This window comes from Elephas maximus, chromosome 9 (assembly GCF_024166365.1).
Source record: "Elephas maximus indicus isolate mEleMax1 chromosome 9, mEleMax1 primary haplotype, whole genome shotgun sequence".
NCBI lineage: Eukaryota > Metazoa > Chordata > Mammalia > Proboscidea > Elephantidae > Elephas > Elephas maximus.
This window is the reverse complement of record NC_064827.1, coordinates 25206881-25224137: the sequence shown is the minus strand read 5'-3', so window position 1 is coordinate 25224137 and position 17257 is coordinate 25206881. Positions and strand designations below refer to the sequence as shown.

General features: G+C 40.0%; 1 protein-coding gene across 7 annotated transcripts in view; it reads left to right on the top strand.

Annotated features, from left to right (window-relative positions):
* TTC39B (tetratricopeptide repeat domain 39B) overlaps nt 1-17257 on the top strand; it is a 140809-nt gene that overhangs the window by 81221 nt on the left and 42331 nt on the right. For 4 of the 7 annotated variants that reach the window (XR_007518563.1, XM_049894830.1, XM_049894827.1 and 1 more), the window contains 4 exons: nt 3259-3354; nt 5644-5745; nt 8982-9050; nt 15677-15787. Coding sequence is in view for 6 of the 7 variants with exons in the window: in XM_049894830.1 (XP_049750787.1) it covers nt 3259-3354; nt 5644-5745; nt 8982-9050; nt 15677-15787 (378 nt within the window). In the remaining variant the exon portion in view is untranslated. The remainder of the gene's footprint in view (nt 1-3258; nt 3355-5643; nt 5746-8981; nt 9051-15676; nt 15788-17257) is intronic. The other 3 variants (XM_049894826.1, XM_049894832.1, XM_049894829.1) reach the window with 3 other exon arrangements.

Sequence of the window (17257 nt, the reverse complement as noted above, 5' to 3'; positions counted from 1 at the left end):
ATTTCCAAGACTTCATGTACACGTGCATACAAGTGTAAAGGATTTAGAAGGCTCTAATCTAAAGTTCTAAAGTTCTGAAACCCTGGTGGTGTAGTGGTCAAGTGCTATGGCTGCTAACCAAAAGGTTGGCAGTTTGAATCCACCAGGCGCTCCTTGGAAACCGTGGGGCAGTTCTGTTCTGTCCTATAGGGTCTCGACAGCAACGGGTTTAATCTAAAGTTCTATACCTAAGGGAAGATGAATGAAATGTGGTAATATTTTATTAACAATTATTAAGTTCTGATAAAATAAGTGTGTTGTTCCAGGTAAAGGTAAATACAATTGTAGCTGTAAAAGATAATTGATTTTAGCAGATTTTAATAAAATTTTAGTGTTTTCTGTACACTGTTTATCAAATCATTGGGGAAAAGGTGTGATCTTTTAAAACTGATCTTGGGACAAATGTCAAAGTTTTAGAAGAAAACCGCACAGCACTATCTAGTACCATATACTTCAATGTTTAATTCTCGTAAAGGAATCAAAGAATTAAATATTAAAAAGTAATAGCACTGGTAAAACTATAAGCTTGCATATAATCTTTGTGGAGAAAAGGTTTTTCTAAGTATGCCGTCAAAATCAGAAATGTTAAAGGAAAAGACTGATAAAAACCCGTGCTGTGGAGTCAGTTCTGACTCATAGTGACCCTACAAGATAGAGCAGAACTGCCCCATATGGTTTCCAAGGAGCACCTGGTAGATTCAAACTGCTGACCTTTTGGTTAGCAGCTGTAGCTCTTAACTACTATGCCACCAGGGTTTCCCAAAGGATGATAGTTTCAATAAAATAAAATTTAAAATCTTTGGTAGCGGTGGAGAATTTTATAAGTTAAATGCAAATGAGAAATACGGAGTCGTTTTTGCAGTGCATCTTGTGGGGCAAGTTTGCCAGCCCTCGTAAATGAAGCTGTAAGAGAGCAGACGAGCAAGAATGGCCTGGAAGGTAGACAGCCTTTTGACTCTTGTCTCTTCCTCTTTCCTGCTTGTAAACAAAGTTGTCAGTCTTGTTTACACAAGTGTGTCCTCTTTTCTCCTAATGAAAGATCTCTCTGATGGAAAGAACTTTCCTTCAAGCTACATTTTCCCTTGTCTATAGAGTTTTCTTTTTTTTTTTATAGAGTTTTCTGAGGACCCCTGGTGGCGCAGTGGTTAAGTGTTTGGCTGCTAAACAAAAGGTTGGCGTTTTGAATCCACCAGCACCTCCATGGGAGAAAGGACCTGGTGATCTGCTCCCATAAAGATTACAGCCTGTGAAACACTCTGAAGCAGTTATACTCTGTTGTATGGCATTGCTAGGACTCGGAATTGGCTCGATGACACACAACAGATTTTCCGCCTTCACTTGTCCCTCTGAATGCCCCTATCCCCACCACCCTTGCAAAGAAGAACCTAGATTTTCTCTTACCTGATATGTATATATATATAGGAATCCTGGTGGTGCAGTTAAGAGCTCAGCTATTAACCAAGAGGCCAGCAGTTTGAATCCACCAGCTGCTCCTTGGAAACCCTATGGGGCAGTTCTACTCTGTCCTATAAGATTGCTATGAGTCAGAATTGACTCAATGGCAATGGTTTTGTTTTGTTTTTAATGTGTATATAATGTTTATGGAGCCCTGGTGGTGTAGTGGTTAAGAGCTTGGCTGCTAACCAAAAGGTCAGCTGTTCGAATCCACCAGCTGTTCCTTGGAAACTCTACTCTGCCCTATAGGGTTGCTGTGAGTTGGAATCCACTCGATGGCAATGGGTTTGGTTTTGGTTTTTTATATAATGTTTAGGGAACTTGAGATACTCAAGATAAGGTGAACACTGAATGGTGCATATAAAATATTACAGAACATTGGAAAGTCTGAAAGATGCTATATAATCAAACAGCTACTTAATTGAGGGCATTGTACATATTGGAACTAAAAAACAAAAGAACATCCCTAAAGGGAAAATGATGTTCCCCTCTGCCTGTTATGTTACTGGCTCTAGCTTTTCTTAATGGGATGTGTGCTATTAAGGTAAAGGGAAGAAGGATATTGGTGAATAGATTATAATACAACCAAAAACCAAATCCGTTGCCGTGGAGTTGACTCTGACTTACGGCAACCCTATTGGATTTTTTTCTGGGTTATAGGACAGAGTAGAACTGCTCCATAGAGCTTCCAAGGAGCACCTGGTAGATTCAAACTTCCAATCTTATGGTTAGCAGCCGTAGCATTTAACCACTACACCACCAGGGTTTCAGATTATAATATAAACCAAAATCCAAACCCAGTACTGTTGAGTCGACTCCGACTCATAGCGACCTTATAGGACAGGGTAGAACTGCCCCATAGAGTTTCCAAGGAGCGCCTGGCAGATTTGAACAGCCGACCCTTAGGTTAGCAGCCATAGCACTTAACCACTACGCCACCGAGGTTTCCAAGATTATAATATAGGACAGGGTTTACTCAACTCTTTGGGGAAGTTTTCTTCTCTGAGTGGACCTGTTCTGGTGGTGTGTCTGTGGAGGTCTCTCTGGGTCTATAAAGTGGCCTAAGATTCTGCAAACCAGATGGGCCTCTATGTTACTTCAGCTCTCAATGATGTATAAATGGGGGGAAATTAGGCAGTTTATTTAAAACAAACAAACAAAAAAAACCCCTTCAAAATACACATCCTTTATCTCAAGAATTTATCTTTAGCAAATAATTAGGCAGGTGCGTAAAAGGGTTATTAGAGTATTGCTTTTAATAACGAAAGTTTGGGGGTAACATACATACCCAGCAGTGAGAAACATGTAATAAAGTATGGTCCCTGTGTTCAGTAAAATGTTGTACAAACACTGACTGTGATAAAGCAACTCCCTATTTATTGAGAAGAAAAGATTCAAAGTAAGTAAAGTATATAGTACTCCATTTTATTAAAATATAGAAAAATATATATCGATTTACTTGGGGGAAATATACAAGATAAAATACCTTTTTTTAGGCAGAGTGCAGCTGGGGTGATTTCAATTAATTTCTTTTGTGTAATAAAAGACAAATAAAGTTGTTTTTTTAGGGCTGTATTTGAGGAAAGTTCACCAACATGTGACAGAGTAGATTTTTGTTACTTGCTTTCCAAAATTAATAAGTAAAAAAATGGAGGTGAAATGTCCAAAATAATTGACGGACTTCTGTACTGTACTTGTATTTGTGTAGCCTCTTCTTGTAAGGTAAAGACTAAAAACCTCACTCTCTGCCTGTTTCATTAACAGGTCTTCTCGATCAGACATGGAAGGGAGCAGCCACCACTTTGCAGCATTTGATTCTAAACAGGCGTCTGGCCATCACGGAGCATCTAATTTGAGCAGGTCAGGAAGGGTGTGTGCACATTTCTTGGGGAGCCAGGGAGAAAGAGATGACCCCTTTGGTGAATTGTAGTGTTGATGTTAGAATAGTGCTTTGGGTTGGACAAACTGGTGAGGTGATGAGAGGCCTAGCAGGCAGGTAAAATGCCTATTTCACGAATTAGGGAAGGAGATTCGAATCTGCTAAGAGCCTTAGGTAGGTGGCAGTGTTACATAAAAACAAAAACAAAACTAGATTCAACTCTTTTCTGAGTCTTTTGTGATTTCACAAACTTTATGATGATTTTTATTGTAATAGAACCACATTTCAAAACATTAGGGAAAATGGACCGCTTTAACACAGACTGTGAGAATTTTGGCATATTTCTCAGCCTTTTTTCCCAGGCGTGTACTTCTTGAGGTAGTTGCGACATAATAGGTTTGTCACTGAATATAGTATTATAATTATTTTTCTACTTTGTTACATTCTTCTCATAACCTTGGCTTAAAAATACATTTTAAGATACATGTTGGTTGTAGAAAATTCAGGAAATACGGAAAAGCACAGAGAAGAGAATGAAATATGTATTTTCGCCACCATAACTATTTTCTTGGATATGTATAATTTTTCTAATCATAGATACATTAATTTTTTTCACTTAGCCAGGATCACATTAAATATGCGGTTTAGTAGTCTGCTTTTTAAAACTTATTATATCATCACATTTTCCCTTTTCATTAAATATTTTTCTACAATATCATTGAATTGCTAAGCATCATTCCCTTCCATGGCCATTCTAGAATTATTTTCATCTTGCTTTGAATATGTAGGCTGTTCCTTTATCAATTAAGGCGACTCTTTTAAAGTGATGTTTTAGTACCATGAGAAAATGCTTTCCATCTGTCCTTACAGGTTTATTAAACCTTTTTAATTATACAGCAGACCTTTAGCATTTTGGATGTTGCATTTTCATCTTCAGCTATTTGTGAGTTTTCATAATACGTATGCTGTGGTGGTATTCAAGGAGTTGGGGACTTGTCTTAAAAGCCCACCCTCATGATATGAAGAAGGGTAGAACATTAGAGGGGTTGAGGAATGGAGATGAAGTTGAAAATAACTTTTAAGGATCTTAAGGTGTTTATCTTCCATATTACTTTTTCATTACATACCTCCCCCCTCCCGACCCCGGAAATCTGAAGAGCGGGAGGCAGTGTTCCTCCTTCACAGTCGTTACCCTCCAACTCATCTGATAAATTTTTCCAGGTAGCTTCTGCATCAGCGTTTACAGTGCTCTCAACACTAAGTTTGAAAGCAATAATAAGTACTACTTGCAAGCAGTAATAAATAAGGGTGTGGCATTTAAAGAGAAAGCTTCAGCATATATGTAGTTAGTTGTTGATGTCATGAACCACAAATACAATTTGCAAGAGAGAGCATAAGAAATGAGTATGAAGGAAGGAACCTTAGGGAACATAGTTATTAAAGGGGATGGCTGAGGGAGTGAGAGTTAAGCAAGAGCTATAGAGAGCTGTGAGAGAAACGAAAACACCTATGAGATGTTGCCGCCAGAACAGGTAGGGGATTTGAAATCGAGACAACAGAGCCAGATGTTGCAAAGAGATCTGCATAGAGGCTGAAAAATAATCCTTTGCACTTTTGCAGTTAGCTCATCAGAGACCTTTAGCATGGATAGATTCAAGACAAATGGGTCAGAAGCCAGGCTGCAGCAGCTGAAGAAGAATGGGAGGTGAGGACGTAGGGAGAGTGAGCTTCAGGTGTTTTTTGAAGCCCTTGCCTATAAAAGAAGGTCCCTTTTTTTCTGGGTGCCACAAACAGTTTGCACTCTACTAACCTAAAAGTTGGCAGTTGAGACTCACCCAGAGGTGCCACGGAAGAAAGACCTGTTGATCTACTTCTATAAAGATTACAGCTAAGAAAACTCCGTGGAGCAGTTCTACTCTGTAACACACGGGGTTGTCTTGTGTCAGAATCAACTCAGCAATGGGTTTTCGCCTCTGAAGAGGAGTGGGGGAACTTGTGTCTTAGAAGAGAAGATAAGATTGGGGGACGTTATCCTTTTTTGTTGTTTTTTCTTTAAATTAAGATGAGTGAGAATTGAGCATATTTGTAAGTTGAGGGAAAGAGGTCAGAAAGGTAGAGGTTAAAGATACATAAAGGAAGAAATGGAGGTGAAATGTAAAAAATAACTTAGAGGCTTCTTCAAGTATAGTATTAGCATTTGCAGATTTCGTAGTCCTTTGCTTTTTAAAAACCAAACAATAAAAATTCCCACTCTGCCTTTTAACCAACAGGTCTTCTAATGCATGTATAAAACCAAGCCCCTATAAACATATTGTGGAACAGCCTAGAAGGACATCTACAAAGAGGAATGAAATTTCAGACTCGGACAAGAAGTATGTGGGTGTGGTTCGTATTTAGTTAGACTGCGTAGAAAGTAGCAGCGCTTTGCTGAATGTATTACGTTGTTCCATTATTACATTTGCTCTTCACCTTGTGAGGCATTTAAGAAGGCAATTTTGGTCACCTTTTAACAAATGAGAAACCATGGAGGTAAAGTGACGTTTCCAAGGGGCCTCAGCCAGGCAGTGGTCGCATTGCGACTTAATGCCCAGTCTTCTCATTCCCAGGCCAGTAGACTTTTAACAAACCCACTTGCCTTCTTGGTGGCCACAATCCGTCTTGTTTGTTGAGTCTTACAAAGGATTTTGACAACCATAGTGTCTTTTGATTCCTACTTTCAACCTTGAAAGAGCCAGGAGAGATTCTTTCCATGTAAGGATTCTGATGTCCAGAGAAGCTCAGGACTAAGATGCCTCACGGCTCTCAATTCTGTGAGTCTCCGTTTATTCCCAGTGTCTTGTCTTCTTAAAGGTCACCAGTAACCAAGTTTCAGATGTTGGTAAGCTGTGTGTTTATCACTGCAAATCTATTGACACACTAGTTGTTGAAGCTGCTAATTAGGGTCACGTTTGGAAAACTGAAAGAGGACTGTCCAATCTTTCCATCACTTCATCTCCTCCTCACTATACCTCTTTTAATGTAATTGGGAGACATGTTGTTTGGTCTTCAAATATGTATTTTTTCTATGGGCAAGGTCAGCCAATTTGAAATCTCTGCGGGAAAGTATATTTTGCCTTCTTGATCAACTCTGGAAATTCTTTAAAATCAAAAAGCAGACCAGGGGTCTAGGGACTCAGGATTAGAGGTAAGGGTAGAAAACCTTTGATAGGCTTTCATATTCTTCTCTTACCAAGCCTAGATTGTCAGTTCAGAGTGGATACAAACCATTAGTAGCTTTCATTACTTAATGAAGATTGGTACTGGGGAAGCCTAGAGCTAAACAGGAATTTCTGACCACTCAGGAGTCTGAGTTCCAGAGACTGTTTAACGACATGAGGCTTCCAAATGATTAAAGGATTAATGTTTGGCAAGATTTTGCCTAGGGACCCATGTCTTCGATTGACTGATAAAGAACACAGAACAGATAGTCCAGATATTACACAGAGTTCAGCCTAGTTCTCTTTGACCTCCTTCCTTTTCTTAGTTGGTGTCAGGTACATTTTCAATGAAGTTAAGAGACTTATGCCATTCTTTCTTAGTTCAAGAAGTTTAAGAAGGAAAACTCACAGTTTAAGAAGGAAAACTCTGGACTGAGCTCAGGAAAGCTGAGGCAGTTTTTTTGTATGCATCTCACCTTACTGTATTTATGTTTTCTTTTTCCTAATCCATTTGTATTAGCCCAGAGAGCTGCTGTTTGTTGTTTACAGACGTCCAGCACCTTCACTAGTAGGATAAACCAGGAGTAGATAAATATCTTTGCCAATTAGAAGCTATTTCAGAATAAGCTAATTTTGTTTTCAGTTTCAGGCAATGCTAAATTATAACCATAGAGTGAAGTATTAAAGAATAGCTTATTATAATTATACTTATTAAGAAATCAGGATAGGAAGAAATGGCATTGAAGCACAAGTAATTTAAAGGAATTTGATGTATCATGTTATGACTTTATAGACTAAGTGCTTTTTAAGAAAAATTGATTAAAAAAAAACCCAAAGAACCCAGTCTTCCTGTTATTGAACAGGTCTGCTAAAAAAGATGTAGTGTCAAGCACTGGCACAGGAGGTCCTGGGTTAGAACACTGCTCTCCTATTTGGGTCTGAAGTACAAACACATAGTTCACATAAGGAAAGACTAGGCACTTCTTTCTGTTCTAAAATAGCATTTACCTTATTCCCTTTTGTGCATCATTTAGTAGCATTTTTACTCTTATCTTTTCTGATCCTTGTTACAGCAATGTTAATATCTTCATATCTCTTTTATAGATGAGGAAAACAGACTTGGAGAGGTTAAATGACTTGTTTAAAAGCCTCATCGTCCAAGACAGTCCGCCATAAACTGTGAACTTCAGGGTCCCTCATCTCCTTTGGGTAACCAAGGAGAAACTGTACCGGGAGGCTCTGTAGTCCGGTTGTCCATCCATAGGTGCTTTTTGACCATCTGGACTCCACACATGGAATGAGTAGATCTGAGGCACCTTGGCCTGCAGCTCTTTGAGGGCAGGGGAGACCTAGGGTCTTCAAGAACAGATGGGATCTTAGATTTGCTTGGAAAAGAACCCTGGATAGTCCTCCACATGTTAGTAAAGGTCTCTGAACAGTCTTATTCCGCTCCTGTCCTGTGGGTACATACCCTAAGTGTTACTTTCTTGCTTTGAAAGAACTGTCTTTTTGGCCTAAATTTAGAGCCAGTTGGGATATTGGTGTAGGGACAGACCTATGGAGGTAAAAGTGTCAGCTTTATTATTCGTAAAGATTATATTGTCTTAGGTGTGTGGTGAAAAGGGCTTCTGACACTCCCCTGAATGGAATTTAGCCCTTAAGTTGCTAGGCATCCCCTTAACTCACTGTATCTAAGGAAGAATAGACTTTTATGCCCTCTACTTCCTTAAAAGGAAGGGGCTGGGCCTCTCAGTTGGAAAGCTTTTCTTTCCAACTCACCAATCAGATAGCTCATTCCTCTCCCAGGGAGAAATGAAGAGGAAAGAGTCCAGGAGTGAGAGTCCAGCGAAATCTCTGCTCATGGAAATCTGAGGAGTAGGAGGCAGTGTTCCTCCCTTAAAGTTGTTTATCTCCCCTTTCCCTCACCCCCATCGCATCTGAAAGTTTCCCAGGTAGCTTCTGCTTCAATATTTACAATGCGCACATATCCTTAGTTGAAGACTGATTACTATTGAGACTTTATTACATAGAGGTGGATTTCACATAAGTTTATATTAGAGATCTTTTGGGCAATTCTAAAGTGTTAATAGCTGTTCAACTGGATATGTAATAGTGACTTTTATATAATTGTTTTATCAAATAAGTAAAAAATGTGAAAATGTAACGAGTAATTAGAGGGACCCAAGAGTAGACAGTCAGTGAAAAAGAAGACCCTCAAACAGATGGGTTGACACAGTGGCTACAGCAACGATTATGAGGATGGCTCAGGACCAGGCAACATTTGACTTTGTACATGGAGTAGCTGTGAGCAACACAACAAAAATACAGCGTCACTGTATACTGGTTTTATAGACTTTTATTCATTTTAATCACAAATCATAAAAATTTCTTCTCTACATTTTAATCAACAGGTCTCATGATACAGATTTGAGAATAGTTGGTCATCACGTTGTGAGGAAAGTGCAGAGAAGCTCTGCCAGGTCAGAAAGTATGAGTATGTATGTGGTTTTCTTACAGGTGAGGCTGGGCAGTTCCACATTCCTGGAGAATTACAGTAATATATACATTTGTGCTTTATTCCATGAGCTTACCTGATTTCACAACTACCTTGTAAGCAGTCATTGCAGGTTCTACTGTCTACCTTTTACAGATAAGGAAACTGAAAGTTAGAGAGGTGAAGTGAATTGTTCAAGGTTACAGGGCTGGTAAGTGGTGGAGATAAGAATTTTTTTCTTTGTTTTTCTTTAAAACATTACTTTTATGCTTAAAAATTTACAAATTAGTTTTTCATGATAAAAGTAGCAGATAAAAGGGAAAAAAAAAATTCCTACCCAACATAAAAAAAAAGCCAGTATAAATTATATGTTCTCAGGAGGTAGAAACAAAACCTCCTCCAGGTAAATAATTGAAAATGGCATTGGGACTCTGAAATCTGGTTATTGGAAGCAAAATTTTGGTGGAGTCAGTGCATTCTGGTAAATCTTAGATTGGGGCTCTTGAGGCAGAGGGGACCCTGTGCCCCTGAGAAAAGTAGAAACTTTCTCTGGATAACTTAGCAAAGAATCCAGAGTTTCTGTCTACCTTTTGCTTGCTTGATCCAAGGTAGCCTCTGACACACATTCTCAAATCTTTATAGGTAATACAATTCTGACATATTAACTATCCTATGGGGAATATAACCTCTATGTCCCAAATGGCTAGGTTTTTTATTTCTGTTTGCCCTTGTTACTACTAAGGTTTTAATAAGAAAAAAACCTTAGAAAGAATTGCTTCAGATGTTCTAAACTTTTTGTTCATTATCTACTGACGTTTTATTCTTTCTGCACTGTAATCATTGCTAACTTGTCTAGTATTACACAGTTGATTAGATAAACAAAGGTATTATTAAAATAAATTTCTTTAGTTTGTTATGTACTTGACAGCTCTGAATTATTGAAGACTATTCACTATGAGTCGGAATCGACTCGATGGCAGTGGGTTTGGTTTTGGGTATTCAATTAGTTACAAAATAATGATAATAATGGCTGAAATTTCTTGAGGATGGCAATGTGGCAGGCACTACTCTAAGCACATCATGTGTATTAGTTTATTTAATCCTCTGCACAGCCTAGGAAGTAGGTACTTTCACTACGAGCTCAGTTTTACACATGAGTACCAGAGCGGAAAAGTGACTTGCCATGGTCACATATAGCTGGAGGCAGGGCCGGAACATGAATGCAGGGGGCCTGATTCCATTCCTAATGGAAGCAGGTTTTTGCAAGCAGGTTTACTAAGTTATTATTAAAGAAAGAAGTGGAATTGAAATGTACATGATAATATTAGTATACCCTCAAATCTTTATCAGTTGTGTATTGGTTTTGCGTATTTTTTCCTTTTTAAAATATAAGAACAAAAAGCTCATTCTGACTTTTAATTAACATGTCTTCTAAATTAGAAACAGAGAGTCTTTACTAAAGGTATTTTAAGAAAGGCACCTGAGTGGAGCTCCAACAGTTCAGGAAGTATGAGCGTGCCACTCCTCTGGGACTGGCTGGGCACTCTTGGCTTTCAGAGCCATGGTTGTTTATTTACATAGGACTTAAGAGTTCACCAAACAAGCTGATAACAGCCACTGCAAACATTGTGAAGTGCGAAGGCAAGAACTATTTACCCACTTCAAAGATGAGGCTATGGACTCAGAGAGATAAAGTGACTTTCTGAAGGTCACATAGCTAGAGAATGGCAATGCCAACTTCTCATTCCCAGTCCAGGAATCTTTTTGTTAGATCATGCCAGGCTTGAGGGAAATGTGATGCCAATGAGCCTCTTGCAAGATGCTTGGCTGTTTTCAGTAGCCTTGTTCATCGTTCCAGGTATTGTGGAACTGGATATCCGAGGGCCTCGAAGCCAGGCCGAAGAGTTTGAACTTCATGTGGTGGGCAGTAGGCAGCCACTATAGGTTCTCGATCTAAGGAGGTGGTATGGTGAACATCTGTCTTAGGAAGAGTAGTTTGAGAGTGGTATCCAGGATGAATTAAAGCAGCGTTAGCATCATCTGGGAACTTGTTAGTAAGGTATGTTTTTTGTGTCCACCTCAGGCCTACTGAATCAAAAACTCTGGGTGGGGCCCAGCTTTCTGTTTTAACAAGCCCTTCAGATGACTCCAGTGCACACTGAAGTTTGAGGAAGATTAGTCAGGAAGGCATTTTTGGAGATGGTTTCAGAATTCAGACAATAGGCTTAGTTAATAAGTGATAAGAGAATTAATGCAGTGGCAGCAGAAATGGAGAGGAACAAGTGACTCCAAGAGATGCTTGAGAGAAGTCCTGGCCTTGAGATGAACATTGCTGTCCTGGTCACTCCCAACAGAACATAATATAACTCAGGGGTTCAGGGAAGAGGAGTTAATTCCACGTGAACATCTTAGTAAACCACTTAGAAGGCTTGTGTTCACTGTGTTTTGAAATGCTGAGGCCCACTTTTGGTTTTCCCTGTAGCTGGGGCATTTAAAGTGTACCTGCCTGGGTGACAATGTGACAAATTGAGAAATGGAGGTGATAGGTTGTTTGGCAAGGGAACAAGTATCGGTTCTCGGCCCATTTCCTGTTAATGAAGGATAAGACTTAGAATAGGTGGGAGTGAAGATTGCGAGAACAGGTGAGAAGTGAAACTGGAAAACCTAATAGGCTCAGAGAACGGGTAATTAGAAAGTATGCTGGGGATTTCCGAGTCAGTGTATTTCCTTTTGTTCTTTGGATACAATCCATGCTCTCTACCATTAAGGTTTCTGGCTTCTGCCTGCTTTTGGTCCTCCTTTTCTGTCACTCCCTGCCTCGATTACCATATTCCCAGCGTTGACCCACCTTCCCCCAACCTAGATATTTACTCGGCCAGCTCCATTGGATAGGGTTTGGATGTTACCTTTTTGGAGAGCTTTCCATGACCATCCTCATTAATGTGTCTCATCCTTGTCCCCTCCCCCAAACCAGGTTCTATGCCAGAGTACTTAGCCCAGTCTGAGATGATCTTACTCAGTTATTGGTTTACTTGTTTAAGTTTGCATCCCCCTGCCGCCGGGCCACCCCACAAGATAAAAAAAAGAATGAAAGCTTCTTAAGAGCCCAGGATCCTGTGTGCCTTGTTCAATGCCCCCGTCCCAGCACAAATATTAAATTGAATGAACTTTAGGTGCAGATTTGATTAGGGCAGGGTGTGGGCGAAGGTAATGGGTGGAGAAAGGGACCTGCAGACACCAGGCAACAGATGATGGCTAACTTGGACTAGATTGGTGGTAAATTGGAAATTGGTTAAATTCAAGAGATGTTCAGGAGGTAAAACTGAAAAAAATTGATGATGACATTATATGAGAGGTATCAAGCAACTTACCTGTGAAAAATCTTCCTGTGAGAAGTTTGTGAGCTCATAGCATTCTTATTTGACGTCTTCATTCACTGGAAACTTAACAGCAGAGTTCTACACCTAAAGGAGAGGTGTCTTCAGATTGTAAGTGTGAAGAATTCTCTGTTTCTACCCAGAGCAGCTCTACCCTTCCATACGTCTGCCCACAATTTTATCCACTCATCACCTACTCAGCAGTATTCGTTGAGCATATATTATGTTCTAGATACTCCCAAAGGCACTGGAGACACAGGAATGACTAAGACAGCCCCCTTGCATTTATGACCTAGAGAGGAAAGATAGACAAACATGTCCTCAGATAAATGTACAAATATGGTGCAGTGAATTACTTACTAAGGCCTTTCTAACCATAGACTTTGTAACTACCACCAAATGACTGGGTAGGACTACGCAAATGAGGTGCTTGTGGCCCACCAGGGGGGTTGGATAGCTTGCTAATAATGTAAATAAGGTGCATGGCACCCTTGTGAGGGTGGGACCATGCAAATAAAGTGTATGGAACCCTAACAAAGGGATTGGTCAGTTTTGCCATCCTGCTAGGCCTAAAATGAGCCATACCAGAGGCAGAAAGAGGGGGAACTCACTACCACCAAAAAGAAGCGATGGGAGTGGAGCATGTCCTTTGGACCTGGGATCTCTGCGCTGGGAACTTCCTGAATCCAGGAGACAGAGAGCTGTAACACTGGAGATGGTGAGAGACAGCGAGAAGCAGCTGCAGAGAAACAATGGCAGCAGAGGCACCAGAACCAAGAGACTGGCAGGAGATAGCACACTGGGCATCCCAGCCCATGGAGAGAAAAGGCTGAGTGTCTTTGGGCCAAGGCTTTCTGGTGGAGTGGAGTGCCTCCGGGCACTTGGTAGAATTAGGAACCCTGACCTGGGGAGTGAGAGAGCTGAGTGCCTTTGGGCTGAGTGGGGTACCTCTGAGCACTTATCCATAGAGCTAAAGAGCTTTGTTACACTTGCCCAAGCAGGGCAGAGACAGGGTCTAGAGGCCAAGGGCCAGAAAGAGGCCTGCCTGTGGGCATGGTTGAGAAGAGGCTGTCCTGACTGAAGAACTGTATCCTGAGCCTTTCCTGACCCTGAATTGTAACCTGTTACTTCTCTAATGGAAACCCTGGTGGCGTAGTAATTAAGTGCTATGGCTGCTAACCAAAAGGTCGGCAGTTTGAATCCACCAGGCGCTCCTTGGAAACGCTATGGGGCAGTTCTACTCTGTCCTGCAGGGTCGCTATGAGTTGGAATCGACTCGACAGCAGTGGGTTTGGTTTTTTGGGTTTTACTTCTCTAATAAACCCCGTAATTGTGAGTATTGTCTGTGAGTTCTGTGTGTCCATTGCAATGAATTATCAAATCCAGCAGAGAAGTATTAAGAGTGCTGTGGGAGGGAGGGTTGGTGTCATAATCGGTAAAAAGGTTGGAGAGAGGTGGTATTTCTGACCTCTCCGTCATAGGAATCAGCATTGGGCTGTGGATGCTGATAATGATTCTCTCTCCCCCCCATGGAGTTAGAGGTCAGATGCCCCACCATACCATTCTTAAAACAAGATACTCTGGGGTTGTAGTAAGTGGCTCAGAGAAAACAAAACCGTGAGACCGGATAGGTTTGGGGTGGAACCAGGGAAGGCCGCCCTGAGTTGGTTATTCAGCTGATACCTGAATAGCAAGAAGAAATGAACCTTGAAAAAACCTGGGGGGCACAGAGTGGTTCCATATGGGACTTCCAAAGTGCCTTCAGAATTCATTTCCAGTAGACAGGTAACTGTAGTAGGAGTTTGGTTTCATGCTTTAAAAAAATGAGTTTGAAGAGGTTGGTGGTGAGGGAATTCAACTTTAAATGTTTTTCAAGATTTCTTCTAAAAAACTTAGCACATTCTCAGTAGCACATCTGTTTGTCAGATCCTCCTATTCATTATTGAAATATTTTCCTGTTAAAAGTTGTAAACAAAACTAACATTTTAAAGATGACTCTAGTTTTAAAGTATGTTTCACATACTTCAGACATGTTATCAGGAGGAATCGGTCCCTGGAGAAGGACATCATGCTTGGTAAAGTAGAGGGTCAGCAAAAAAGAGGAAGACCCTCAACTGGATAGGTTGACACAGTGGCTGCAACAATGGGCTTAAGCATAACAATGATTGTGAAGATGGTACAGGACTGGGCAATGTTTCGTTCTGTTGTACATAGAGTTGCTATGAGTTGGAACTGACTTGATGGCACCTAATAACACAACAGTGGTTTTAAAGAGCAAATTTTCTGTTATCATAAGTGAGTGTTAACAGATAATTTTTTAAAAAAGGTAAAATTCACACAGTTGTAAAAATGACACACATTTAAGATTGCACTAACTCAGTAATCGATGAGGGAACTAGGCAAATATTATAACATGTTCAAAGGAGAAGTCAAAACAGCACAAGTTTATATGAAGTAAAGGAGTGTTGAATGTGCAGATGCAGGCAAAGCTAGCTTTTTCTGCAATAGTAGGGGAAGGAAGCTAGTTATACCTCTACTGGACAGGACAGCTTACGTGTCTGTGCACAGCAATTATTTTGCATTGCTGTCAGTGATCTACAATTTACAGAGTTGTAAGATAGCTCCCATAGAATCAGAATCAAATAACCTGGAGGGGTCTCCCTATGCAGTTTTCCACTGAAGTACAAAATTTCCCCTATATAATTAAACCAAACTAAAATAAAATCACTATCCCTGCTCCTCCATGAACAGAGATAGTTTCTACTCATGTTGTCTTTGGAGTGATGGGACAGGGAACTGTAATTTATTTAGTGCCTACTATATGCCTCTGGAAACCCTGGTGGTGTAGTGGTTAAGTGCTACCGCTGCTAACCAAAGGGTTGGCAGATCAAATATGCCAGGCGGTCCTTGGAAACTCTATGGGCAGTTCTACTCTGTCCTATGGGGTCGCTATGAGTCAGAATTGACTTGGCAATGGGTATATGCATCATTTGTCTACTTATTCCATTCTCACAACAGACTCGTAGACAGTGGTGTTCCCATTTTACAGATAAGAAAATTGAGGCTCAGAGAGGTTATAAAGACGTAGTAATGGCAGAATTAGAATTTCAGCCTGTCTTTCTGACTTCAAAGTACACACACACACACACACACACGCACGCTCCTTCCCTTACCATGTCACACTTGCTAATAGTAAAAGCAGTAAAAATGTTATGTATTTTTTCTTGATCTTTAGGTCACCATCAGCCAAGATAAGTCTCAAGACTGGCCTAGAAGAATGCGAAATAGCATTGAACTTATTTCTAAGTAACAAATTTTCAGATGCATTAGAATTACTTCGTCCATGGTAATTAACTTTATTTCTTTTCGATAAAATATATTTTTGGAGATGTTTCTGATTGTCTTGTCATGTTTGTAAGTTAATTTATCTGCATTTCCACGTGCATGTTTGTAAGCTAATTTTTCTGCATTTCTGCATTTCCACCTGGATGTTTGTAAGTGAATTTATCTGCATTTCCACCTGGATGTTTGTAAGCTAATTTATCTGCATTTCCACCTGGATGTTTGTAAGTTAATTTGGTTGGTCAGTTACTTACTGTTGGTCAGTTTTAGCATCCAGTTAAGCAATCTGATTTTTCAAATTTAATCACTTAAACTGTTCTAATTTTTCGTCATATTTCAATTTCCGTTATTACTTGTTCAAATATTGTCATTTTAAATAGCTTTGTAGGACACAGTGGTTAAAAGTTCTGCTACTAACGAAAAGGTCAGCAGTTCGAATCCACCAGGCGCTCCGTGGAGACCCTATGGGGCAGTTCTACTCTGTCCTATAGGGTCGCTATGAGTTGGAGTCAACTCGATGGCAGTGGGTTTGGTTTTTCAGTTATGTTTTTGTAGGGCTTGAGTTCTTTTTGAGTATAAAATATTTTTTGTGGGTGTTCCTCTTATGCTTATAAAATGCTTAATTATAGTTGGAAAACAATTTCCTTTGAAATGGCGAGGGGTCTGACTAGAATATGCTAATCTCAAATGCTAAAAAGGTGATAAAATAGCCCATAGCCTAAGGAAATTGTCCATTGTTGTCTGCAGACTCTCAAAATCTCTGTGCCACACTGCCTCTCACCTCTCCCTTTGTGTGTCTCTTGCTTTTTCCCTGTGTTCTCAGTTCCTCAGACTCTCTCTTTCTCTCCCTCTGTTCCGTCTGCCTGCCTGCCTGTCTGTTTCCTTCCATTTTTTGTCTCCTTTTTTTCTCTGCCACTGACACTCAGCTGATCATAATATAAAAAGAAAATAAATTATTTAGTATTGTGCTTAGTCAAGTTTTAGATTCTCTGATCTTTGTGCACGTTTTACTGTTAAAAGCACTTTTTTCCCCCTCTTGGAAGAGCTTTCAGTAAAAATGTGAGCTTTGAAACCACACTTAATGATTAGCGTTGGGCAGCTCTTATTCCTTATGGTTCTTCTGAACAGCAGTGAGTGCCCTCATTGTTCAGGACAAGCTGCAGATTACCAAAGGACATTAGACTGCTTCCACAGGGAAAGGAATAATGTGACTTGGATTGTTCTGCATGACAGCAGGCTGTGCATTAATATTTGAATTAAAAACAAAACCACGCACAGATATTTTAAAACTTATAAACAATCAATTAACAGAACTTAAGTTTCGAGACAAGAGGTGAGAAGATTTTCACAGCCTGAGAATCAGAATAATTAACGTCCTTAAGAAATGAAGCACTTTACACTGATAACTTGATAATCTAAATAATCATGAACTTTTATCAAGAGTCACAGATAATAGAATTCATAGTATTTATTT